We start from the raw sequence: 27533 nt of genomic DNA, 5'->3' as shown, positions 1-27533 counted from the left end.
TTCTGTTCCAGATGCTGTCTGACCTGCTGCTGTATATTTCAAGCATTAGTGTTTTTTTTCATTTAACATAACAATAAATTCCTGTTTCATTTAAAACCAGGATATTGACGTTTTATGCTCTTCTGAATGAGTCTTAGCAAACATTACAAATTCACGCTGAATTTATTTGAGTCCTTTTGCCTTTGGAGTTCGGCTCTCTGAATATTGGTATACAACCACTTGGATGCATTTGTGTGAAAACCCCTTTAAATGGGTTGGCATCCACGTTAAAATAGTGGACAAAGAAACGTGTTGGCACAATGATAGGCAAACAGACAAGTTTCACGGCATCTGTGTTTTGTTCTGCACTCAGCCTTGCAGCAGATAATCCCACCCCAGCAAATCTCACTTTAAAAAAAATGATGCACTATTCTGTGGTTGGATTTGCAGCCCAATGTTGTAATTTTTGATTTGTTGCGTAAAATGGAATAAGCTGGGTGGGGTAGTTGGAGCTCTCCTCCACATTTTCCACTGATCTTGAATTCTGAAAGATGGCATCAAGCTGTTTGGATGATTTTTGCTTCAACACAATGCTGGGAGAAAATGTGGCCTCACATCCCGTTGTCTGAAACCAATCAGGACAGCAAGGGGGCTGGACTTGCCTTGAAGTTGGGTGCGGCAAGGCGCATGCTTGCAGCCGCAGCCTGGTGTCATTTTATTATTGCTGTAGTCTCTCCCAGCTGGGAAGGGCTTGGCAGAGGAGAAAGCAGCAAAAAAGCAGAACAAAAGTACATCCAAAAACAAAAATTGCAACCGCTCTGTGGCGACAGCTACAATCGGATCTTGCGGAGGAAGTGCAACGCAGGCATATTCTGCATTTTATCGTTTGTTGGATCCCTAATATTCCCAGCCATGTCTTACCAGGGGAAGAAAAATATTCCACGGATCACGGTAAGGATTCAGGAGCAATCTGGATGGCAGGGGCCGTTCTGTGAAATGCAATTGCCTTTTTCAGTTGTAATTCCACGCAGAAATGTCAAGTCGGATTGCTTGACTTTATGCAGTGCTCAGATCTCATTGAAAGAGACCGATTGCATAATTTCAACGCAACAGCAACGCAGTTTTGATATTGTGGGACCAAGGACAGCGACTGTGCAGAGCTTTGAGGGGATAATGGCGGTGCCTCAACACGGGGGCAGATGGGCGAGATTCCTCTCTCTTCCCCTCGCCTCTCTGATGCGATTGCTGGTTCATAAACGATTTTAAAAAAAAACAGAAACCCATTCAAAAAGGAACACTCCTTCCAAGAAGAGAAATGAATCGAAAATATCCTTTGAAAAATGCTCTAAGATATACATTTAGTATCAAAAAATGGTCTATTCCTCTCCAAAAACATTGCAACAAAGGAGGTGTTTAATGTGCCCCCATTGATACTGGGTTTCAGTAGTTAGTGGAATTATTTTTGGATGTTTTTAAATAAAACAGTTTTTGAATCAAAACAGAAGTCGTTAATATCTGGACTATTCCATGGATGTTGTGAATATGAAGGTCTGGCATTTTCAGGGTGGGAGTAAATGCTACTTTTCATGTGCCCAACCCACCCATGTTTTGACCTAAATACATGAAGATACACGGGAATAATACACCCCGGCTTTCAAAAATAATAAAACAAAACAAACTTGTAGAATACTTAAATTCCCATCGTTAATGTTTTGCACTTCACCAGGTCACAATGTTGCATTTTTATATTAAATGTATTTTTTTCTCATTTTCAGAATCCTAACTATATCTCATCAATGTAATTTTGTACACTTGTCAGAGGAGCACGTCTCTCACGTAATTATGTTTAAGATTTACATCTTTAAATTAATGGATCTTAAAAATCTCTTTCAGAGCGAGCGCATGCTGGTAAAAGGTGGAAAAATCGTTAATGACGACCAGTCTTTTTTCGCCGACATTTACGTAGAAGATGGTCTGATCAAGTAGGTGGCTTTATTCATCTGTTGCAATAGGGCTTGGTGTCAGCACTGTGTCTTCGGCAAAAAAAAATGTAGTGAATAAATAAACCTTTTTTATAAAAAAAACATTTTTATTACTAACTTTCTTGTGCCGTGTGTAGGCAAATTGGTGAAAATCTGATTGTGCCCGGCGGAGTTAAAATCGCAGATGCCCATGGACGGATGGTTATACCTGGGGGAATTGATGTCCACACCCGTCTGCAGATGCCCAATAGAGGGATGACAGCAGCTGATGACTTTTCCCAGGGAACAAAAGCAGCCCTGTCTGGGGGCACGACCACAATCTGTAAGGTTCAGTTTTGTTTCCAAGATTCAGTTTGTATGTTAATTTTCATAAACTAATGTATTTCATATCATGTCATTATTTTTTTTTAAAAAGTTGTGTTTTGTGCTAATTTGAAAGAGCAGGCAATCAAATTGACTAGCCAGTAACTTGGAAAGGAAAATAATGGATCAAATGATTATGGTGATTTATACATGGCAGCATACACTGTGGAAAGCTGGGATTTAAAGTGCACCTGTATGGATCTACTGCAGCTCATAATTTATGTGCTGTATAATTTTTAATAATTATATACAGATGAATGAATGGTCCAATTCTGCTAAGGTTTATCTCCTTTTTTTCCCTTTGATTTCTTGATTTTTATGTCTGCTTTTTATAAAATGTTGTTCCTCTCTGGTTTCCTCCTCCTCTCCTCCCCTGAAGGCGGAGGTGGGGGGGTGCGGGGGTGAGGGTCGGGGTCCATGGGTACCAGCAGCCCTCTGGTATCTTGCCCAGATGACGATTCTTTATGTATGCGAAGAATGAGTGCTGGCTAACCATGTAACCGGTGGGGGAGGGCGGCAGGGTCAAATCCAATCCAATGCTGACTTGCACACACAATCATCTCGGGTGAAATTATTGGCTTACTGATGGGGAGCAGGAGCCTTTGCAATCTTTTTTTCTCCCTCCCTGTTCCATGGATGTTGAGGCCAGTAGCCACGCCCAGCTGAGATCAAGAAATTCAGCATAGATCAGCGATCGAACCTCGGAACCTTCCTGGACTGTGTGGCTTCGTAACATATCACACAGTGAATTTAACCTCTGAACCATTGATGGGGGGGCGGGTGGGGGAGGGGTATGATTTTATAATGGAAGATACCAAATCATTATCATTTTGCACAAAGAAAATTTGAGCTGAAAATGAAAGGTATGAAATGCAATGTGCAATTGCTGTTCGAAATTTCCATATATTTTTGTATTAAAAGTTGTGCTTAAACTCATGGGATGTGGGGAATTTAAATCGTATTGCTGGACTATAATTGATGCAGCCTGGCAGCTCTTCCTGTTCAGTTTGGACTCTGGTCCCTGGATTTAAATCCCGGGCCCTGGTGCTTTTTGAACTCATCTGTTCCCTTTAGATGGATTTTGCCAGTTAACTCAGCATCAAGATGGAGCCCCATGTGGTGGGGAGTGCCACCTCTCTTGGCAGGAGTGCATGTTGTGGGATTTGCCTGCTGTCAGCTGAATAGAGCAGCACTGAAGCCTGAAGTCAGCTGAAGGGCTGTGTGCAGCTGGGAGAGATAGAATTAGATGCAGAGATAGAATTAAAAGTTTTTTAAAAAATCACTTCAAGTATGGTGACTGTAGGTATTTTGGAGAGGAATACATGGAATCATCGGCTGCAACTACGAGATTGACTGCAGAGTCCTTTGATGGTCTAGTGCGTAAAGGGTCTATCGTTTCTGATCCAAAATCCAGAACTCATTGTTTAGGGTCACACATGAATAAAGGTGAATACGAGTGCCCTTGGAACCAAACCCCAGCAGGAATCAGTGCCTTCAGAAGAGAAGAGAAGGGAAGAATATTGGCAAAAAAAAATCAGTGTCCAAGTCTTTTTTCCAAATGTTAAATCTCACCAGTAGTATGCTATGAGCAAAGCCCATCAATTGGCTTTTTTCAGGGATGGCCATATATCCAATTGGTGTCATGCAATCATTAATCGAACAGGTAGATGGAGCTACGATACAGATCACCCATGATCTAATTGAATGGTGGAACAGGCTCAAAGGGCTGAATGGCCTACTCCTATGTTCCTGTGTAGGTAGCAGTTACCTATGGTGCTTGTCATAACCTTTATGGCACTGAGTGGCACCAGTGCACAGTTGGAGCTGGAAGAGACTTGCCTTTCAGAAGCTTGACAGGTGTGTCAACACACTACGGTGAAATAAACTTGATCTATTTAACTTCTTTTGATTTTTGATGCAGCTTTGATGTTGGTTAAAAAGGATAGCTCTGTGGAACAGTTTGTTAAACCATTATGCAGGCCCCACCCGAAACTGTAACATTATATCTGAAGAAAGTGCTGAATTTGGAATTGCTTGACAGGCTAATGTGTCTCTTTCTCTAATTTGGACCTTCACGGCTCACTCCTTTCCTCCACCTTTCTCTGGTTTACTTTTCTCAGATCGCTCTAGTGCATGCACATGATAATAAATCTTTAAAAAGAACGCACTTTGTAGAACTACTATTTTTTTTTAGTCCTCTTCTGATGCTCTGGTGAGGTCCTCCATATGAGTGAATTAATTGTTTTACCTTGGGGCCGTCACCACTGAGTCCGATCCTGGCCTTGCCCAATGTCTAAACTCGCACCCTTCTGGAGAGAGAAACTGGATTGTTTCCCCCTATCCCTTGATTAGAAACACTGTAGTCTCTTGCAATTCTTCCATCATTGCCCTATTTCAGGTTGGCTAACTTGGCATACACTAGGGATCAAGCCTTCATTGCACCTCCAACAGGTGGGATACCAACTTGGAGGGATACCAAATACACGAGTGAGTTACCTCGGGTTGCTTCTGTGTGTCTCTTGGTGATCTGTCAACAATACTGGTAGAATCCCCCTAGCAGGTTGGCTGTTTGTCTCTATTGTTCTGTGTTCTCCCTTTCTGTCGCATAATTCGATGTATTGACAAAAAATATGTTCATCAATTCAAAAATTGAAGTGTCCTCCATAATTTGATACAAATTACCTGACTCTTTTTCTTGTCGATTTTCTCCCCTTCCCCATCTTTCCCAAAAGATGTTAACTCCATTCTGGGATGTTGTTCCCCATTGCTGGTCCCCCTTTGCACATGTTGCCATTCCTGTGCACTCTTTTTATGGAGGTGTTTACCTGTTTATTCTGTGTAACTTCTGGAGGTCTGAAAAATACTCTTAAGTGGAACAACCTGGTTGTGTCAATTAGGACACCACTCTCGGGAATCAAGCACTGCTATAACTGACCCTTGGAAATGCTCTCCCATCTAAACTTTGCAGTATAGCCACAAAATTGGCAGACGACTTCCAATGCGGGCAGGGCATACTGACTTCTGCACCAGTTCTCTGTTTCGTGCTTCCATCAAGCGAGGGTCTTCATCAGGAATGGAGTCTTGTAATTTCGGAATTGATGTGTATAATCGCATTTTCTTCCTGCATATGTGTTATGTTTACGATGTTTTTATTTCAGTTGACCACGTGTTGGCAGAGCCTGGAGTCAGTCTGATCACTGCTTTTGAACAGTGGAGAGAATGGGCAGATAGCAAGTCCTGTTGTGACTACTCGCTACATGTTGATATCACGGAATGGTATAAAGGCCTTCAGGAAGAGATGGATTTCCTGGTGAAGGAGCATGGTAAGGTCTTGATGAGCTATTTAATTTGTTCCCAAGTCTGTTTGTTAAGAAATAGTTGTGTGTCTCAAATCTGGGCTAACGATGTTTAGAAAACAGATTTGTAACTCCTTCAGTGGCTGGGTGGGTAAATACACTTATCCTGTGTGGTGCTGAGCCATACAGAACAGGAAGGTCCCAAGCTCCATCTCAGGTCTATAGAACCAGAGAAAAGATACAGCACAGAAGGGGGCCACTCGGCCCATCATGTCCACGCCGGCTTGAAGAACAACCAGGTGCCCATTCTAATCCCACCTTCCAGCACCCGGTCTGTAGCCCTGCAGCTTACAGCACTTTAGATACAGGTCCAGATACTTTTTAGAAGAGTTGAGGTCCCTGCCTCTACCACCAATTCGGGCAGCGAATTCCATACACCCACCACCTTCTGGGTAAAAAAGTTTTTCCTCATATCCCCTCTAATCCTTCCGCCAATCAGCTTAAATCTATGTCCTCTAGCTCTTGAACTCTCTGCTCCGGGAAACAGTACTTCCTGTCTGCTCTATCTCGGCCCCTCATAATTTTGTACACCTCAATCAAGTCTCCCCTTAGCCTCCTCTGCTCCAAGGAAAACAACCCCAGCCTATCCAATCTCTCCTTGTAGCTGCAATTTTCAAGCCCTGGCAACATTCTTGTAAATCTCCTCTGCACTCTCTCCAGAGCAATTACGTCCTTGCTGTAATGTGGTGACCAGAACTGCGCACAATACTTCAGCTGTGTCCTTACCAGGGTCTGTACTGAGATAGCTTACCCTGAAGTAGCAGTAGAGATGCTACAATAGGTGTTGATGCCTTTAAAATAGGGAGAGGAAAAAAAATCAGGTAGGGTTCCTGCTATTGATCACGATCCAGTGATCCCTGCTGAAAAGTGTCTGTGTGGACGTTAGGTGAAGACAGGATTGGGCTTGGTTGTGATGCACTCCATGTTTGAATAGCTTGCTGATGTTCACTGACCAGACTTCGACATGAAGGATGAACACTTGGGTGAGGTGGTGAAGATTGGCTGGCACCAATACAAACACACCCCAGCAGCATTCAGGAGAATCAGGGAGAAAAACCTGAAAGAGTTGACAAATCAGGGCAGATAGTAATGCTGTCCAGTGAGTTAGTTAAATTTGGAACTGGGACACTTCCCATGCTTGAACTCCCTTGAGATTGAGCTAACAGAATCAAAGTGCCCTTCAGTCAGTTGGAGGAAGAAATGAAACAAAGATGACAGGGTTTTGTAGATTTGCACACAACTCAACATAACATGAAACCATTGCTTGTGGCCGTTACACAATTGAAGGGTGGACTCAGCCTGGGAATGGTGGAGGTCATTAACCCTGACTTCTACTGGCCACAGCTCAGTCCAGGAAGAGTGTGACTGCATCCAGCCATTGGTCTCGATGATCCTGATCGGAGTATGGACCATTTCCACCAAAGGTCATCGTGAACACAGTTGCATGCTAACCACTTGGAGGATCACAAGACCTTCACGACCGAGTGGGATCAAGGTTTAAGTCGTGATGTTTTCTTTGTTGCTAATGAAAATTCATTGAAAAGCTTAATAACAACATCTATATATCATGGGACACAAAGAAGGAAAAAAAATGGGCAGAATTTCATTCAAGTAATGTCTCGATCCGTTACTTCAAAAATGACATTAAGCACTTGGCTGGAAAAAATATTGTACGATTGAATGAAAATATAATCCAGAGATTGGAGGTAGTGGAAAACTTCTAGTGAGGTGAATGAGCTCTCAGGGGGAATAAGTTGGCTGTTGCTGTTCAGACATGGAGTTACAAAAAACACTTGAAGGGGAGGGTTCCCTCACTGATCAAATAATGTTCGATGGTGTTAATTCCTGCCCTTTTGGAATTGTCCCCGGAGAGAGAGCGCAGAGAAAATTGGAAGAGAAAATATTTTTTACATGTCTGCTCTCATGCTGACTCTAGTTACCAGCTTTAAAGGATAAAACAAGGTGATGAGACTGAGGTACATTGTAAGTTGAACGGTTTATCTCCTGTTTCTAAAATCTCGTATTTTGTGACCATTCGGTGACACACCCTTCTCTTCCAAAGTTTCTGACCAGGAACTGCTTATCAATTAAATGAAAGCCATAAATCAAGGAAAACACTTGTTTGCCTAAACCTTGTAATAGTGTAGATTTAGATAGATTTGGGAAAAACCTCACAAGATATCAGCTATCAGGCTCAAACTAAGTCTCCACAGCCAATGTAACACTAGAGCAGACTGCTAAAGGGACAGACTCCAATGCCCCTGACAAGGAATGTCACTGAGTACTCCCACCCAAACATATTGATCTGTTTCAGGTCCTCAGTGTATATACCTTGCAATTATCATGTATCTGTAATGTAGCATGTTCCCCTTATCAAACACGAGCTGGGACAGTGTCCAAACTTTTTGTATAGCAGAATGATGTATTAAAAAAACAAACAAAAAAATCTAGTCAGGCAGCTGAACTTTTGGCAATCTGGGTCTGCATTTCAAAAGATCCCCATTTAACAGTAATTGTCCTCCAGTGGCCTGGCAACCATTCTCCACAAGGTAAGAATAATATAGCGTTATTGATGTAACAAATATAATTCAAATTAGCCTCGCAAAACACGTTTATACCTTTCCAATCCTCTTCATCAGGTGTAAACTCCTTCCTTGTCTATATGGCCTACAAAGACCGTTATCAGCTCTCTGATGCCCAGGTAAGGCAACAATAGAATGGCAGAAATGTACTGAAAAAAATGCTACCTTGTCGGGTTTATGACAATAACGTCTCGTGTTGTTTGTGTCCTTTTACTTGCAGATGTATGAAGCCCTGAGTGCAATCCGTGACATGGGTGCCATCGCTCAGGTTCATGCTGAAAATGGTGATATTATTGCTGAGGTATTATAGTTGGTAGCATCATGAGCACTAAATTTCCCAAAACAGAATTGCGTTTGAAATGACAAAATGGCCTCTCCTGCATTCAGAGGGTGCCATTTTGTCGTGCACTGGGTTGAACAGTCGATACTGAGACATTTTGGATTCGCGTTTGAATCCAGCCCAGTCTGACTGAGTGAAAATTTTCCCTCTGTCGATATTTCACTCCCAGTGAAATAGAGTTTGGGGTAACCTTGACCTGATTGATAAATAGGTCTGAATTCACAAATGGAAATGATCTATAACTTGGCTTTAAATTGGTGCCACAGAGGGAAATTCATGTGACATATGTAAACCAAATTCTTATGAACTTATTTATTCTAAACAGTTTTCACAATGTAGTAAGAACTAAAGGATCTGCAGATAGACCTTGCTTTTATTCGCTTAATTTCTTTAAAGGCGATAGCAGGTGAATTTTAAAGGTATGACTGAAGGGTACAATGGATGAACACTTCATAGGTTTAGGATAGCCCTGAGCTGATTTCATGGAACAAAAAAAACACATTTGAGCCTGACATAACACAGTGACAAAATTCAGCGAAGCAGGTTCTGATTCTGAATGGAATGGCTGAGACCAATTTATAGATTCCCACTCCCTGTTAATGTCTGTAAAATACTGGACCTGGCATTCACATTTGGCACTTCAACCTAACTAACTGGTAGGAACGAACTTCATAAGAACTGCCTGCTTTGAAGTAAAGAAAAAGAGTCACCTTTCTAAACCTTGTTTGGAAGAATGCTACTTTTCATTTCATCCGCTAAAGGTAAAAGTAGCATTGTGCTGAACAAGAAGCCTGGCTGATTTTTTTGCTCTGCGTAGTCCAGAGAATGCTCAGGTTGATTGTAATTGCTCTTGCGCTACCCTGGCTACGTTTAGCTAATTCAACACGGACTGGGGATCAAAGTTGGAATATGCTGGTCAGTATGGCTCAGCGTCACATTGGATATGGGCCATGAGGGGAGCCCAAGCTACAACCACCTTCTTGAAGGGTTATGGAACCAAAGCGGGTGGATGAAGCTAAGATACAGATCAGCAGTGATCTGATGGAATGGTGGAACAGGCTTGAGGGGCTGAATGGCCTGCTTCTGCTCCAATGTTCTGAAGGCAATGGGTTACCTAGTGTTGTTGCTGACTCAAAAGCATTGAAAATAATGGGAAAATATTTGAAGTTGCGCAGTTGATTTGCGCAGTCTGATGTTTCGAAAATCCATTTCCCTGAGCTCCAGTTTGGCTATATTTAGCAAGATGTTTAAAAAGAGGACATCTGATCCCATCACGAGGCTGCCTTCACAATCTGAACATCATACATTCATACAAGAACATGTCGTTAAGCGCTGTCATTGCATTCAGCGCTACCACAAGCTACACGAACATCAAATGCAACTTTCCTACAATAGAATCATGGATTCATAAAATAATACAGCACAGATGGAGACCATTCGGCCCATTGTGCCTGTACCTGCTCTTTGAAAGAGCTATCCAATTAGTCCCACTCCCCATGATCTTTCCCCATAGCCCTGAAAATTTTTCCCCTTCAAATTTTTATCCAATTCCCTTTGAATGTTAGTATTGAATCTGCTTCCACCACTCTTTCAGGCAGTGCATTCCAGATCATAACAACTCGTAAACATTTTTTGCCTCATGTTGCCTTTGGTTCTTTTGCCAATTACCTTAAATCTCTGTCCTCTGGTTACTGACCCAGAGCCAGAAAAGAAAAGCACTAATGAAATCCAACAGGTAAATACTGGAAATACACAATAAGTCAGTCAACATCTTGAAACACAGTCACACCAGCAACTAAGTCATCTCCAGTTATTGCCTCTTATGCCTATCTCACAGGTTGACATAAACCGCACAGGCTGATAAAATTCACTCTTCACAACAGAACTCCAGTCAAACTGATCTGCTCCACTGGCTTTGAGGAATGATCAAACTTGTCCGAAATCTGTTCATCCATGTTGCGATGATCGACTAGGAGGTGTGGGTTCAAGGCCCACTCCTGAACCTGAGCACATAATCCTGGTTGACTCTTCAAGGCAGTACTGAGGGAGTACTGCATTGTTGGAAGTGCCATCTTTCAAAGGAGACCTTAAACTGAGACTCCATCTGCTGTTCTGATGTTTCAAGAAGGTGTTGAAGGTCCATGGCACTCATCAAAGAAGAGCATTGAATTCTTCCAGTGCCTTGGTCAACATTCCTCTTAAACAAGACCACCAAAACTGGTCAAGTGGTCATTTAAGAACATAAAATAGGAGCAGGAGTAGGCTACATGGCCTCTCGAGCTTACTTCGCCATTCCATAAGATCATGGCTGATCTTTTACGTCAACACCACTTTCTCGCCCTATCCCCATAGTCCTTGATTCCCTTAGTGTCCAAAAATCTATCGATCTCAATCTTGCATATACTCAACGACTGAGCATCCACAGCTGTCTGGGGTAGAGAATTCCAAAGATTCACAACCCTCTGAGTAAAAACATTTTTTCTCATCTTGGTCCTAAATGGCTGACCCCTTATTTTGAGACTATGACCTCTAGTTCTAGTCTCTCCAGCCAGGGGAAACAGCCTCTCAGCACCTGTCAAGCCCTATAAGAATTTTATTCGTTTCAGTGCTATCAACTCTCATTCTTCTAAACTCCAGAAAATATAGGCCCATTCTACTCTCATTGCTGTATTTGCTGACATAACAATCACTGCATTTCAAAGTAATTTACCGTCACACTTTGGGATGTTTCTGAGAGGCATGTTAAGGAGTTGTATAAATGCAAATCCTGAAAGTCTGCCTTTCAGGTCAAACAGAAATTAAAAGAGAAAAGATAGGTTAATGGAGATTGCAACAAAGGATCTCCACCTGAAAATGTTATGTTCTCTTCTCTCTCGAATATGTGCCCCGATTCAGGAGGGGGCTTTGAACCCACACCTGCTGTGCATTCCATTATTCTGTGTTTTGCAGGTAAAAGTGGCTTGCAATACAGAAGAACAGATTTGCTGTCAACAAGTTTTATAATTCCTCAAACCAGATCAGTTCAGTTGGTATTCTGTTATTAGGGTCAAGGACGTTTTGTCAGCTACTGCTTCTAACGGCAACTTTATGTCAAGCCAAGTCAACCTGTGAGAAAGGGATGACAGACCACGAATGAGATATGGCTTCCTTGCCAGTTGGACTCTGTGGAAAATTTCCTGGAAAGAATAAGTTGGATTATGAAGTGGTGTGATCTGTACCAATTCCTCAGCTTTGCGGAAGTGAAGAATATCCAAAGTTAAGCAGTTTTCCCCCCAAATTTCTCCTGTCTCTTGAAGGGACTGACTTCTGATGACTCTGGCTCTGTGGTACTGGCAGGCTTTGGGTCCCTTGCCCACATCGACATTCTTCATGTGTGAGCCAAGTTGGTGCGTGTCAGCATGCTATCAACATGATGTCCACCGGGGGTCACTAGATATTCCTATTCCTAACCCAGGACACTGTAACTAATTAGGTCACATTCACTGGTCTCCAAGGACATCTCTAATTCAGCACAGACCGGATATCAAACCTGGGACCTTCTAGTCTGCATGCAACTCCACTCAGTGTCTGCCATTTCTTGGAGCTCAACAATAGTTTACAAAAATCTTATTTTAAAAAAATTAAATCTTTATTTATATCTGTGTATGGATTTCATCACTGTGTGACTTTTTTGTGTTCTTCTTGGGAGTTTGTCACTTGACTGTCACTTGGCCCTTGCTCACTGGAATGAAGCAAGAGCAGGATTATGTAATTTCTATTAATTATCCTCTTAAGATTGCATTGAATGTTTTATGACACTGTACCCTGACCATCTCACAACCTGTTACAGGAACAGCAAAGGATTCTAGCACTGGGTATCACCGGACCTGAAGGACATGTACTGAGTAGACCGGAGGAGGTAAGAGGATAAGTTTTTAAAGGCAGGGGTAACGGCAGGCTCTGCTCCAATTTGGGATCTGGATATTCATGAATTCTAATTGAGTGTTCGTTGTTTCCACTTCCCCATGTAAAGAATGCTCTGGCTCAAAACTGGTGGAATGAAGTTCTTTTAAGCATGAAAGCTCCTCTGCAAGAAACTGAATTTGCACAGAATGAAAAGGGAATCAGCAGTCGGAAGTGCAGCCATCTATCAAGTCTTGGGGGAGGCGTAATTTGGGGATTTAGAGTCGATGGGTAAACATAACCCATGCCAAAACATTTGTTTGGGGAGCATGTCTCCATCATCTGCCCCACGCCGTTGGCTGTACTGATGGAGGACTTGATTGCGTTCTTGTTTTTCAGAGTGAAAGGGCAGGGAACTTAGTTTCCAGCCCTTCAGCAGTCTCTGTAGACAATCCTGGCACTACATGTACTTTTCTTTTGAGAGGAGAGAAGGAATAGGCCATAACCTTTAACTGGCTCCTTGAATTGTGATCTGGGCTACTGCAGACATGAATCAGTGTCTTACTGTTAATTGGCTCCACAGGTTGATGCTGGAACACAGTTTGAATGGAACCTCTTTTGTTGTTGATGGTGAGATTGAAGATTTTGGTGATTGTGTACCTTAGCGAATTCCACTTTATGACACTGAGTGTAAAATCTGAGTGCTGACACTGCTGTGCTGGATGGAGATGAGATGCTGAGCAGAGCCACGGGAGGAGAAGGAGAGGGAGGGTCATCTCTCGAGGCTCTTGCAGCTTGTTAGAATTCTGCGAACAGATTGCTCAAATCCCATCTTTGTTGGGAGAAAATTGAGGGTTGTTGCATCCTCCCCAAAAAAATGTAAAACTGAATTTCCTTTTTGGATGTTGAAAGTTCGAGCCTGCTTGTAATTCCAATCACTGTTGAGGACCTGCAGAGACAGTAGGGTTGGAGTTGTCCTTAGTCTGAGAAACAAAGACAAGCAGATGGTTGGGAGTTTGTTGCTGATAAGCACGAGTCGCATCCTCACTCGGACACAGGGGAACACTTATTTTTATCCTCTGTGAAATATATTGAATTTTTTTCCATTCGCCCTTCGGTTTATGACCATTCCCACTGGAATTTCATTGTTGGGAGCTAACGCCATCTGTCCCATTATCCATTATGTCAGCCTCTTGACCACTGGATAGCTTTTCATCAGATGACAGCAAGAGTTCAAACAACGTTGGTTCAGATGTCTGGCTGGTAATTTACACGTGTTGAGCATTCACATCAGGACTGAAAAGTGCTGCTTCTGTGAAACCCAGCAGCTCAACAAGTTTATCCAGTGAGAGGCTGAGTCATCCAGACCAGGATCGTCCTAGGTTCTGCCCCTGGTCTCTGCTGAGTTGGCTGATCTGATGTAAAATAGCAGTTGAGACATGGACTCAGTGACTGCTGCTGCAAAGCATGTGTGAGGTGAGGTGAGGACAGGACTAGGCTTTTTCTTGAAGTCCTCACAATTATATAGCAAAACAGATTTTCAGAACTATTGCTTGATGAGTAGGTATAAGCAGGTTATTTCAGCTGGACTGTGAGTTCAGAACCACAGCGTAGGATACAGAATGAACCAGCTTCAAGCAGAATTTGAGAATAGAAATTTCTGCCACAAAGTAATGGCAATGTAGAGCAGACAGTCAATTAATGTCGTCTTGTTCAAAAAAATAAGAGCTGGCTGAATATCTGGTTAAGATGGGGATCGAGCGTTATAAGGATGGGTACAGATAGCGACAGTCGAATGTTATGTGTAACAGGATGATGTCAGAGCTGCTGCAACATGGAAAATGCTAAGGAAGGGAGCTGGTCTGGGATGAATAATATAGGTTGCACCGTTGGATATGTGTTGTGGAATTTTGGAGTGAATTTGGGTGAAGTCCATGGTAGGGCAGCTTGTACAGTATGTGGAGTGAATGAGGGGGCTAAGCCAGAAGATCTTCTGTTCCATTCCGTATGTTTTTGCTCATTGGTGGTTAATTCATTGAATTGAAAGCTGATTTGGCTGGGAGGTTTTTTTTTTGTGGTCCTTAATGTTTCTCTCTGCGCAGGTTGAGGCAGAAGCGGTGAACCGAGCCATCACTGTCGCAAATCAAACTAACTGCCCACTCTATGTAACCAAAGTGATGAGTAAGACTGCTGCTGATATCATTGCTCAAGCCAGGAAGAAAGGTAAGGTCTACCCCTCCTCCTGAGTCAGGAACATTGTTCCTTCACCTCACCTACCAGGATTTGCACCTAACCAATGCCTACCAGTTGAAAGTTTCCCCACTGCTTTTCAGGCTCTGTCCAAAGCCTGGAACCAAATAGTCAGTCTCACTCAGAGGATGGCTGTTAGCAGAATTGGAAACATTGAAGCTTATGTATTAATGGTGCTCGGCCATGGTTGTGCTTCAGATTATTGTTTGGGATAGGAGGCAAAGTGTCACTCCATCTGATGTGTGCTGTACCTGGCCTGGCAGCAATTTATGGGGCAGCGGAGGGAGCTTAACATCAAATTTGCACATTACCTGATCTTGGGAGTGCTGATTTAATTAAGAGCAAGAATGGAACAATGTTCTATTCCCCAGTGGGATGTCACCCACTTTAATGAGCAGAATCATGGACCAAAAACACAACATTTTTGTTGCATCATATGTCTGAATTAAAGAATTGATTAAGTTTTGAAGAATGAGGACAAGCTCAATTCACTGGTTCAAAATGAAGATATCCTTTACTGTGAACCATCAACCAGTATTTTTGTTAAAATTATGATTGTTGTACATTATTTCTATTGTCGTGTTGGTGACAATAGAAAGAAACAAAACAAATACTTGCCTTTGGATAGCATCTTATCTCATCAAATCATTTCAAATTGCTTCATATAGTAGGAACAGAAGTAGGCCATTTAGCCCCTCGAGCCTGTTCTGCCACTCAATGAGATCACGGCTGATCTGTCACCTAACTCCATATACCCGCCTTAGCCCCATATCCCTTAATATCTTTGGTTAACAAAAATTTATCAATCTCAAATTTAAAATTCATGTTTGCAGAAGAGAGTTCCAAACTTCCACCACCCTTTGCATGTAGAAGTGTTCCCTAACTTCACTCCTGAAAGTCCTGGCTCTAATTTTTAGGCTACATCCCCTTGTCCTGGACTCCCCAACCAGCGGAAATAGTTTCTCTCCATGTACCCTATCAGTTCCCTTTAATATCTTGAAAGCTTTGATCGAAACATCCCTTAATCGCCTAAATTCCAGGGAATACAAGCCTAGTTTGTGGAATCAGCTTTAAAGTGCATTGGCTGTTCCGACAGTAATTTTGCACCAACAATGTCCCACAAACAGCACTGAGATGAATGACCAATTGATCTATTTTTTTTTGTGTTGGTTGAGGGAGGAATGTTGGCCAGGGCACCAGGAGAACACGCTACTCATCTTCATGTAGGCTGGATTGAAGAACAGCACCTCCAAAAGTATTGTGCTCCCTCACTTCTGCACTGGAGTGTCAGTTTAGATCCTATGCTCAAGTATTGGAGTGTGGCTTCAATCCAGACTTCTCGATTCAGATGTGAGAGTGCTGCTAACAGAACCCGCCTGACGTTGCTGCAGGTTTATTGAGAGAAAATTTTCTGGTCCAAAATAAAAAGTAGTAAAGTAAAATAGCACAAGCAGAACTAGATAATGGCATTTGGAATTGACTCCATTAAAAAGGAAATAATTATAGAAACATAGAAAATAGGAGCAAGAGTAGGCCATTCGGCCCTTCATGCCATTCAAAATAATCATGGCTGATCATCTAACTCAGTACCCTGTTCCCGCTTTTTCCCCATATCCCTTGATGCCTTTAGCATTAAGAAATATATCTCTCTCCTTCTTGAATACATCTAATGACTTGGCCTCCACTGCCTTCTGTGGTAGAGAATTCCACAGGTTCACCACCCTCTGAGTGAAGAAATTTCTCCTCATCTCGGTTCTAAATACCCCGTATCCTGAGACTGTGACCCCTGTTTCTGGACTCCCCAGCCATCGGGAACATCCTCCCTGCATCTAGCCTGTCTAGTCCTGTTAGAATTTTATATGTTTCGATGAGATCACCTCTCATTCTTCTAAACTCTAGTGAATATAGGCCTAGTCGACCCAATCTCTCCTCATACATCAGTCCTGCCATCCCAGGAATCGGTCTGGTAAACCTTTGTTGCACTCCCTCCATGGCAAGGACATCCTTCCTCAGATAAGGAAACCAAAATTGTGAGCTGTTTCATTCAGCTACTGAGCCCTGTACTCGGTCCCCACAGTTGTACATGCAATGTACACTATATCAACTACATATCTATAATCGAAGTCCAAGTTAATTAAAGGCTAACTGTAGGAGAAGTGCCCACCTAATTTTGAAGGCCGGAGGCCAGAAGTGTGCGATTTCTGCTGTCAGAATCCAGTCATTAATGGAAATTACAACACGGAAACAGGCTGTTCGGTCCAACCAGTCTGTGTTGGTGTTTATCCTCAACGAGCAGTGGTCCTAATCCCATGTGCCTGCTGCTGTACTTCATCTCGGAGCCCCAGATAAGCTCCATTTATGGTGAATCCCTTGATCAAGGGGATTGTTCTTGTCGGAAGATTCTAGAGCAGGAAGACTTCTAACTAGGAATTTATTGATCAAAAAAAGCTGGCACCCAATCTGCAGATGTAACTAATCTCATCCGTGGCTGTTACTGATGCCAGTTCTTGTGGCCTCTGCATTGATGTTTGAGACCTGAGGTTGCACAATAAATTGCATGGCTTGCAGCAATATGTGCTCAGTGCTGTGTAACCAATACAGGAGGTTGTAATTAAATTATTTCAGTTCTGAAACCAAGCAAAAGGAGTTGAAGGGCAGAGTGTATGGTGTGCATGTGCGTGTGATCTAAATAGGAGCTCAAAATATATCATCCAATACTTGTACATCCATGATCTGTGAAATGAAATTAGATCATTCTTCTCAATTAACCACAGACTCCAATCCATTATCTGACCGTAACACATTTACACAGTCCTGAATAATTGTCCACTCTTTCAGCAATCCTATGTGAACTCCTTTTCTGTCCAAATGTCTGTTCCAATCCGAGTTCTTATTTCAACTAGAGGTTCTAATCCCTTCTCCAGCTTGGTTTCCAATTCCAGGTTCCTTGTTCGAGAATCTTTTCCGATTATGTTCTTGTGGTTGAAGGTGGTCCCTCAATTATTGCCATCGGACAGATGGAGCTGTGGCTTAAAAATCAAATGTTCTCTCAATTCAAGTCTTTTAAAAATGTTAACGATTATCCCTTTGCCCAACAGGCACCGTTGTGTATGGAGAGCCGATCTCTGCAAGCCTTGGCACTGATGGATCTCATTACTGGAGCAAGAACTGGGCCAAGGCAGCTGCTTTTGTGACTTCCCCTCCACTGAGCCCTGATCCTACCACCCCAGACTACCTGAACTCCTTGCTATCGTGGTATGTGTTTGGTGTTGTTTTGAGCTGTGGATTTGTGGATTTTTCCCTCGGTGATAAATGTCATCCTCACCAATAGAGATGATGAAGTGACCAGTGAGGACAATTTCAAACAAAATGTATAATTGAAGGGTTTTGAGAGGCTAAAAAGTGATAGATTATCCCCACTGAATCAGTAATAAGGGGATAGACTCACGATTATCGCTAGAAGAACGAATGGGGAAAGTAGAACACATCTATTCACACAGAGGGTTATTAGGACATGGAATGATTTCCAACAGGGGCTATTGAGACAGAAACTATAACATCATTTAAAAGGGAATTGGATAAGTAATTGACAAAGGATATAAAAAGACTGGGAAATGGGATAAGGGAGCTAGTCGCAGCACGTGCACGATGGCCGCCTTCTGTGCTGTCATGTTTAGAATTTTATGAATGCTCCAAGGAGCTGATTTGGGATCTGTGAATCGGACCTTAGGAGCAAAAGCGTAAGGGCCCGTTACTCTCTGTAAAAATACTGACCGTTTGGCTCTGACAGGTACTGTTCATTGATGCAGGATATTGTGTGTATGGGAAGATGCCATCGTGCTGCACTACACCTCCTCCTCTACACCCCATCTGCCTTTCTGATTGTTGCTGCAATTTGTTGTATAGCGTTCCATCGATCTCCAATCAGAAGTCTCCACAGAGATCCAACCTTTGAACCACCAGCAGTGTGTGTTTAATAATGATCGCTGGCTTAAGAGACTTTTAAATGTTTTCTCCCCCCTCAATTTTCCTCCCCTTCTCTACTCCCTTTCTCTTCTGAAGGTGCTGAGACTTGCTGGGATACTGCTCCACAGAATGGCCACTACTTTCTCCTTACCTCATGCACGTGGCCATTCTTCGTGTGGCTCAGTCAGTGTCAGTGAGCTATTAGACAACAGGGCGGGGAGGGGAATTGAGGGAAGTCCAGTTGTGCCTTCCCTCAATTCCTACACACACAAACTTCCAGCAGGGTTCACTGGATGGCGAATGGGAATTGGAAGGCTAACTAATTTTTCTCCTCTCTACTTCAAGGGCACTGAGGTCAATTTGGATGTTCCTTCTGACTTTTCAATTGACATCAATAATTCAGCACAGACCAAATCTTCCTGGTCTGTATAACTCAGTACCACACTAGGTAGTAAAGATCTGTTCTTTAAAAAAAAAAATAGTGGTTTGTCAGTCAGCGTGTTAAACGCATCTAGGAAAGCACATTTACTGACCCTCAAGTAAAATCTGTTTTCCTTTATTTGCAGTGGTGATCTGCAGGTCACTGGCAGTGCACACTGTACTTTCAACACCTCACAGAGGGCTGTAGGGAAGGATGACTTCACCTTGATTCCTGAAGGTACCAATGGAATTGAAGAGAGAATGTCCATTGTTTGGGATAAAGCTGTGGTAAGTACCATACGTACCCCAGAAAGAATTAAAACAGAAGGGAAAAGGGGTTCAGGCTGTGGAGGCACTGCAGAGAAAGGCCGCGAGGCTGACTCTTTGGATCAGAGGATTGGGTTATGCGGCAAGACGGAGGGACACTTAACCCTTGAAAGGAGGCAACGAAGAGGGAACCTTATAGAGATATCAATGGTATAGGTAAGATACATCTGGTACACCCCTTCAAGGCAAGCCAGGATATAAGCACAAAGGGGCACAGACTAAAACTGAGAGAGGTCAATTTCGGAAGAATTTTTTCATTGAAAGAGTATTGAACATCTGGAAAGGCCTTTTGTGAGAAAAGGCACTGGGTGCTAAAAGGTGGTGTTAAGCTTGGTATGCCAGACGAGTCCCTGCTATTGGGGAAGTTGTGCAGCGTTGAGGCAGTTAACCACAGCAAGAGAAAACTGGGAACACATCAAAGTGCACGGCTGTGTGCAGCTCTTGGGCAATTACATAGTAGAGGTGGGAGAGCACTGGGAATGGGTCACCAACCGTCTTCTTCATTCTGGGGAGATCTGGGAGTAGGAAATATTGAACATTGCATCCGACTATCGGGGAAGAAAAATTAAATGAAGAATGAGAACCAAAAATGGAGGATTTATGTCAAATAACCACTGGGTACAATATCCGTCTGAAGATATTGTGTATTGAACTATAAGTCTGCCCATTGGATATTTTATCCCGCGGATCCCATGTGTTTGCTGTCTCGACAATGAATGTGTGCAGAAACAAGGAAAATAATTCTTCCCAAGTGCGGTTGGGGGTAGCAAACAGTTATAAAATCAAGCATACTTAGCAGAGAGAAAGGCAGCACAACCTGTGGCTTACTGTGGCCGGTGGTGGATGTGGGAAGTGTCTTTACTGTGTGACTTCCCTGAATTGTGTGGCTGAAGTGAAAGTATATTGGTTGAGCATGGGACAAGGTGTTAGACGCTGGCTTTGCACTGCTGGCATTTGGCTTCAAATCTTCAAACCCAGACTGATGGGTTGGAATTCTTCTCTTTGCTGGGTCTAAGGCTTCTCGGTGAAATATGTTTGGGGTAGTCTCAATCCATTTGTTACTGGCCTGTTGGACTCCAATCAGCAGCCTCACACATACACAGAGGCCTCAGGGTGGCTGGTGTGTGAAACTGGAAAGATCACACTGGTTACGCTAGCGGGGGGGATGCTGTTCGGAGGTTGGAAGTGAGAATATTGCTGGGGCGCAATAAAAGAGAGAGCTTTATTCTGCATCCAAATTGTTCAGTACCTGACCCGGGAATGCTTAATGGGACAGTGAAGTGGGAGCTTAACTCTGCTTCTAATCTGTACCGTGCCTGACCTGGAAATGCTTGACGGTGAGCCGTGGCTGCCCAAGATGGAAAGTGTTCCAATCACTTTCACTGACATCCATCACCTCGATGATCACTCTCAAAAATAAAATCACCAAAAGATTTAGTACGGTGAAAATTGCCGCTCGTGAGCTGAGGAATGCAACCGCAGTTCAACAACCAACTTTGTGCATTAAATGGGATGTATTTTAAAGCCCAAAGTGGTCTGTTGGCTCTTCTCGTGTAATTCCCAGCAATTTTGTCTATTTATCGAATCATAGAAGTTTACAACATGGAAACAGGCCCTTCGGCCCAACATTTCCATGTTGCCCAGTTTATACCACTAAGCTAGTCCCAGTTGCCTGCACTTGGCCCATATCCCTCTATACCCATATTACCCATGTAACTGTCCAAATGCTTTTTAAAAGACAAAATTGTACCCGCCTCTACTACTGCCTCTGGCAGCTTGTTCCAGACACTCACCACCCTTTGAGTGAAAAAATTGCCCCTCTGGACCCTTTTGTATCTCTCCCCTCTCACCTTATTTTCTCCAACTGAGATGTTTCCTATCATGACAATACACAGGTCTCTGGTAAAATGGATGAAAATCAGTTTGTAGCTGTGACCAGCACCAACGCAGCCAAGATTTTTAACTTGTACCCAAGGAAGGGTCGCATCGCGGTGGGTTCAGATGCAGATCTCGTCATCTGGGACCCTGACGTAGTCAAGACGATCACCGCAAAGAACCATAACCTGGTAAGTTGACAGCTTTCTGTGCAAGTTTATAGAGCACTGTGTCTACAGTGAATTATTTCAACAAAGTGTTCTGCACAAGCAAAGAAATCATAGCCCAATGTTGTTGCTTTCATCAATGGACAAAAGACTATATACCTTGGACTGTAATAATAAATATTCGTCGGGAATATTATCGGAGTTTCTCCTGCTCTGCCGCCATAACTTTGATGGAAACCCCGTTTATGCAGAGCTTCTTGCGCTGTAATTTCCGCTGAAGTGGCAGAGTGGGAGAAGCTCTCAGGAAATTTGCAGCAATTAAATAAGTTTCGGTTAAGCAAGTCATGAGTGATAGCTAGGGTCTGGAAGCAAAGAATAGATGGATGTTTTTAAGATTGGTGTGATGTGGGTAGTTTTGTGTCCCAGAGATTTGTGCTGGGACCTCTGTTGTTTTTATTTATATAAGTAATTCGGACATAGGCACAATAAGAATGACATTGACATCTGATGAAGTTCGCAACTTAGTGGGCATGGCAAACTGTGAGGAAGATCGCAGAACAGAGACAGATTGATAGTGTGGGCAGATAGGTGGCAGATACAGTTCAGTAAGTCATACAGACTTGTAAGGTCCCAGGATCTATCCCTGCTCTGTACTAAGCTGGCTGATCTCTGGACTTCCACACTCCTGGAAAGGGGAGGGTAAAAAATTGGCCAGGGTTCTTGTTCCTGATCACCGTCTTGTGACTGCTTCTGGAAAGTGTGCATGTGTACGCAAGTCCAGTGGGGACAGGATTCATTTCAGTTGTTATGCCTTTCACAGTTAAATAGCTTGCTCACTGGCTAGGCTTGGACTTGAAGAATGACCACTTTGGCATGTTCCCAGAGGGCTGCTGATGCCCATGGAACTGAGCCCCAGCAAGAATCAGGAGGGAAGGGGAGAAAATGGGAAAAGAAAGGAACAATAGGTTTTGCAGCATTGACATAATTTTTATTCAGTTGGATATGTGTATGGTGTAACACTGCCCCCTCTTACTCTTTTCTCCCTCGTTCCATCAGGCAGTGGAATACAATATTTTTGAAGGAATGGAGTGTCGTGGTGCACCCTTGGTTGTCATAAGCCAAGGTAAAATTGTCTTCGAGGATGGCATTGTCCATGCCACTGAGGGGTCTGGCCGTTTTATCCCCAAGAAGCCATTCCCTGACTATGTGTACAAGAGGATCAAAGCACGGAGCAAGGTAATGGCTTTTCTGTCTTGTCCTGTATTTTGGATGAAAAGTGGATTCACGAGCGTACGAATTAAGAGCAGGAGCAGGCCATTCGGCCCCTCGAGCCTGCTCTGCCATTTGATAAGGTCATGGCTGATCTGATTGTGACCCCAACCCTACTTTCCCGTCTACCTACTATAACCTATGAGTCCCTTGTTAATCAGGAATCTATCTAACTCAGCCTTAAAAATATTCAATGACCCTGCCTCCACCGCTCTCTGGGGAAGGGAGTTCCACGAACCTGAGAGAAAAAATTTCTCCTCATCTCCGCCTTAAATGGGAGACCCTTATTTTTAAACCGTGGCCTCTAGTTCTAGTAAAATTTGATGAATTTGATTTTGTAATGTATTTTATGACAAGCTTTTAGGCCTTGTCGGGCGAGATATTCTGTTCAGACTCAGTTTACAGCCATGACTCAGCAAACCTTGACCTACATGTCAGCAGATTTTTCAACGTAATTGAAAACTGCTCGGATTTTACCCTTGTGGCAGCTTCTGCGTAAATCATTAAGTCATTAATTCTGTGACCGCTTTGGGTCACTTTAAGATAAGTGCAGCCCTTTTATTTTTTTCCTGTGCAGATTGCCTTTTTAGGAACATTGATCAGTTTTGTTCCACTTTGGAATTTGAGCACATAATTTAGGCTCACACTGCAGTGCAGTTTGGAGCTGCATTGTCACTGGTGCTGTCCTTTGGATGAGACATTAAACCAAGGCCCCATCTGCCTGTTTGTGGTTCAGGTGGATGAAGAAGATCCTATAGCACCATTTAAAGAGCAGGGAGTTCTTCTCGTGCCATTCCTCCCTCGGCCACACTTCCAAAAACAGATTAACTGGTCATTCATTCCATTGCTGCTTGTGGGATCTTGCTGTGTGCAAAATGGCTGCTGTACTTGTCTACATAACAACCATCATTCTACGTGATGTACCTTGAGATCTTAATGAAAGATGTGATAAATCGCAATGTAATGCAAGTCTTCCTTATTTTTTTCCTTGTTTCTTTTCGTCCCTGGCTATGCACCAAATTGGGCTCACTGACCACTGCCAATCCCACTGTACGAGTGACTGAGTGTGTGGTGGGAATGATTATTCTTCCATTATGCATACTGCAGTGTAAGCCAAGATTGTGTGTTCAAGTCCTGATATGGAAGAGAAGCACAGAATGATGCTTCCAAAAACACAAGCTTTGTAGAAAAGACGGAATATGACAGCTTGTTGCTAGTGCACCCAGCCATCGCTTTTCTGCCCCAAGGGTTAGGCTCAGTAGGATGGGTTGCGCTCCCTTTAATGTAGGACTGGGCCATGTGGGTTATCTCCACATCTTTACTGCAGTCCTTGGGAGCGTTGGAGGCAGAATGAGGTTTCCAACAAGGAGAAACGTAATCACAAGATAGATGGTTTGTGAGGATGGCCATGCATCTCACCCGAGTCCATTCATCCAGCGAGAGTCCACAGTGCCCCATCACAGCATCAAGCTGTTTCTTAAATGGCTCTAGGGTTTGTGCTTCCATTACCTCACGCAGAAGTCCATTCCATGTGTTGATTACTCTGTGTGGAAAAAGAACTTCTTGACACTGCTTTAATTGGCGTGAACCCGTGTCTCCTTGTGCTGCTGTCACAGTTCCAATGTTGGTGATCCCAAAAAGATGAGGAATCATTAAACTTCTTGATTTCACAGCAAGTGAACATACAGAGCAACATTTATGAATGGACTCACTTAATTCAGTCAGTCCCAATAGATTGAAATATTGTATTTCAGCTTGTTGCAGGTGAGCTGCAACACAGTGTTTTTTTGGTCAACTTTCACCTTTCGATTGTACGCAATTTTTAACTGTAACTTTTTCTCCCAGTTAACAGAACTGCGAGGGGTCCCTCGAGGACTCTACGATGGTCCCGTCTGTGAGGTTCCAGTGACACCCAAATCCGTCACACCTGCTTCTTCTGCCAGGACCTCACCTGCCAAGCAGCAAGCCCCCCCAGTGCGAAACCTGCACCAGTCAGGATTCAGTTTGTCTGGTAAATGTGTGTTTCCTGTTTTATTACCTCTCAGCATATTGATGTGGCAACCTGGTACTTTGTATTCGTATTAATGCAGTCTTAGCTTTAGCTACTTGGGTTGGTCTTGCATTGAAGCAGCAGATGTGTAGAATGTGTAGAACAAGATGAGTTATGTTTGCACACATGAACGTCCGTGTTTTACCTATGCTGGTGTAAGTCAGCTGCTGCAATGGTGGGTGGAGTTCTCCCATCAGCCCGAGATGGACTCTTTTTGAAGGTACTCGTATGTGGTTTCTCTCACTCCCACTCCAGCATTGACAGGATCCTGTTCGTGAAATGTGGTTTGCTGATTCCAGCTGAGCAGCAGCTGGAGTGTTCCAAGTAAGGAGAGAAAAAACAATGTACTCGTTGCTGATCTGGACCCAGCGGTCTCTGCTGGAGAATGTGGGAGTTAGCTAATGACAGGATGGAGCCTGCCAGCACTCACAGTGTAGGATCGCGTGACGGGTGTGGAGCAGGAGAGGAAAAAAAGCAAAAGAAAAAAGGCGGCAGTGTACAGCAAGCAGCATTTATATAACACCTTTTAATGTAGTTAAAATGTCCCAAGGTGCTTCACGAGCGATTATCAAACAAAATTTGACACCGAGCCACATAAGAAGATATTAGGACAGGTGTAAGAGGTAGATGTTAAGAAGCTTCTTAAAGGAGGAGAGGTTTTGGGAGGGAATTCCAGAGTTTAGGGCCTGGGCAGCTGAATGGTGGAGTGATTAAAATCGGGGATGCGGGAGAGGCCTGAATTCAATCGGCGCAGAGATCTCGGAGGGTCACAGAGATAGGGAGGGGCGAGACCATAGAAGGATTTGAAAACAAGGATGAAAATTTTAAAATTTAGTTTAGAAAAAAGTTTTGAAATCATTTGCTTCAGTTGCAGAGTTAGAAAGGGAGCTGATCACCTCCTTGGGCTTCACTCTTCCAGTAAGCTTTGTTGGAAATCTGTGTATCCTGCATGAAAATAGCAAATGTACGGACACGTTCCTTGAGCTTCAACCAAAACCTTTTGCACCACCAAGTGTCGTGCAGTTAGTGATTAAAAAAAAAAAATATTTCTTTCCTATCTCACTGTGTTGATATGTTTAAGAACTTAAGACAGTGGTGGAGGGTGGGAGGGTTAGAGAAATCAAATATTTTTTCAAATGCGTCCCCGTCTTTGCATTCTAATTCTTCCCTCCTTTCCGACAGGTGCACAAACAGATGATAATCTGCCTCGCCGTACCGGCCAGCGCATCGTGGCACCTCCTGGCGGCCATGCGAATATCACAACGCTCGGATGAACCTCCACTGTGCAATGGTTTTGGCGGAGCAATCATTTTTTCTTTTCTTTCATTTTAAGAGCCTGTGACGGTTACTGTGGACAAACAATCCTGGGCTCACATAACCCCCCCATTCACATCCACTTATATTAATCAGGGCAACAGCTAAAGCAAGAGAGAGAGAGAGAGAGAGAGAGACACTCTATTCTTAAACCCACACCTGATGCTAAGACCCACAAGGTAACTGGTTTACTTAAGAAGTAAAGAAAACTTCAGCATTCATCTTGCTTGAGGGAGACGGGAGTGAATTCCCTGGAGCCGTACATCCTTGTACAACAGAGTCGTCACTAAGTCAGCCATTCTAAATCCAAATGACAGCTCAGATCAGAGTGTTGAGGAAATCAGTGTGCCAGAAACCAATCTATTCTTGGTTTATATAGTTTGTACACTACAGAGACAAGTAACAATGCAAACATACTCTTTATTTTTAAAAATTGTTTTAATTGTATTTAACACGTTGGTTTAAATTTTGATTTGTTGAACACCGATTAAAAATGCACAATTAATATTTTTTTAAAATTTCAAACATGCAGCAACTGATGAATTGGGTATCCAGTTCTGCAGATAAGATTTTGTTATTTATGACAAACTGCAAATACAGGTCAATGTTAACGCATCTTTTCTGTCTCAGCCTCTTCTGGGCCTGCTGTAAATTTCCAGCATCTTCTGTTTTTAGTTTTGTACCTGAATGCCATTTGAGAACAAGTTGCTTCACAAGCTGCGCATGCCACACAGCACCCTTAAATGTAACTGTAATGTGTGTCTGTATGTATATAAAATACTGACGTGACTTGTACTGAGAAATGAAAAGCATTAAGTTTGAGGCAAGGCTGAGATAAATTCTAAGAACAGAAGAACTAGCTTTTAATGACTAGGCTGTTCTGACTAACAAGCTCACTCCTTCCTCAGTCCATGCGTAATGACTTCAGTCATGGACTATCATCCCTCCCCCAACAGAAGGTCTCGTCCATCTGTTCCTAGCTCCCCTGTGGGATGGGCCACTTGGCCACGAGCCAGTCACCTCGTGGGGTGAATTGGTTTTGCCTGCAGACAGCTCAGCGGGATTCACTGCTGTCTTCCTCTGTGGGTGCTTAAAGTGCATTTGTCCTCTTTCAATTTAATTTTTCAGACTGGAAACACTACATGGGCTAGCAGCATGTACATGGTTGGCTTGCTTGAGTTTATCACTGGAAAAGCCTAATGCATACTGGGGGAGTCTCGAAGATTAATTGACTGCAGTGACTTGATGCTCTAAAAACTCATTGTAGTTATAAAATGTAGTCTCAATGGCTTTTTTTCCCCCCAATCCTGTGTTGTGTCCTTATTAAAGAAATGAGAATAAAAACCAATTTGAGTTTTCATTGCTGATGATAGGATTAAGGATTGTGCTCTTGTTTTATTCCTTCTTCCAC

General features: G+C 43.1%; 1 protein-coding gene across 2 annotated transcripts; it reads left to right on the top strand.

The window, feature by feature from the left end:
* The first annotated feature begins 727 nt into the window (after positions 1 to 727).
* LOC137336133 (dihydropyrimidinase-related protein 2) lies at positions 728 to 27533 on the top strand. 2 transcript variants are annotated; one of them, XM_068001617.1, is made up of 14 exons: positions 728 to 930; positions 1873 to 1961; positions 2099 to 2283; positions 5483 to 5647; positions 8320 to 8381; positions 8483 to 8563; positions 12432 to 12500; positions 14587 to 14707; positions 17833 to 17989; positions 19267 to 19408; positions 21343 to 21513; positions 22546 to 22725; positions 24604 to 24769; positions 25991 to 27533. In XM_068001617.1, exons 1-14 carry the CDS (start codon positions 892 to 894, stop codon positions 26080 to 26082), a joined length of 1719 nt encoding a protein of 572 aa, XP_067857718.1. In that variant the 5' UTR covers positions 728 to 891; the 3' UTR covers positions 26083 to 27533. The 2 variants fall into 2 exon arrangements, with proteins under 2 accessions (XP_067857718.1, XP_067857717.1); XM_068001616.1 differs by having other exon boundaries at positions 24604 to 24775.

Source organism: Heptranchias perlo, chromosome 20, assembly GCF_035084215.1.
Source record: "Heptranchias perlo isolate sHepPer1 chromosome 20, sHepPer1.hap1, whole genome shotgun sequence".
In the NCBI taxonomy this organism is placed as follows: Eukaryota; Metazoa; Chordata; class Chondrichthyes; order Hexanchiformes; family Hexanchidae; genus Heptranchias; species Heptranchias perlo.
This window is presented reverse-complemented; position numbering and strand designations above follow the sequence as displayed.

Bases quoted from the DNA above. Each gene is read 5' to 3' on its own strand.
- LOC137336133 (XM_068001616.1), top strand. From the start codon at position 892: ATGTCTTACCAGGGGAAGAAAAATATTCCACGGATCACG. The intron at 17,990-19,266 runs GTATGTGTTTGG...CTTTATTTGCAG, and splicing joins CTGAACTCCTTGCTATCGTG to TGGTGATCTGCAGGTCACTG. The intron at 24,776-25,990 runs GTGTGTTTCCTG...CCTTTCCGACAG, and splicing joins ATTCAGTTTGTCTGGTAAAT to GTGCACAAACAGATGATAAT.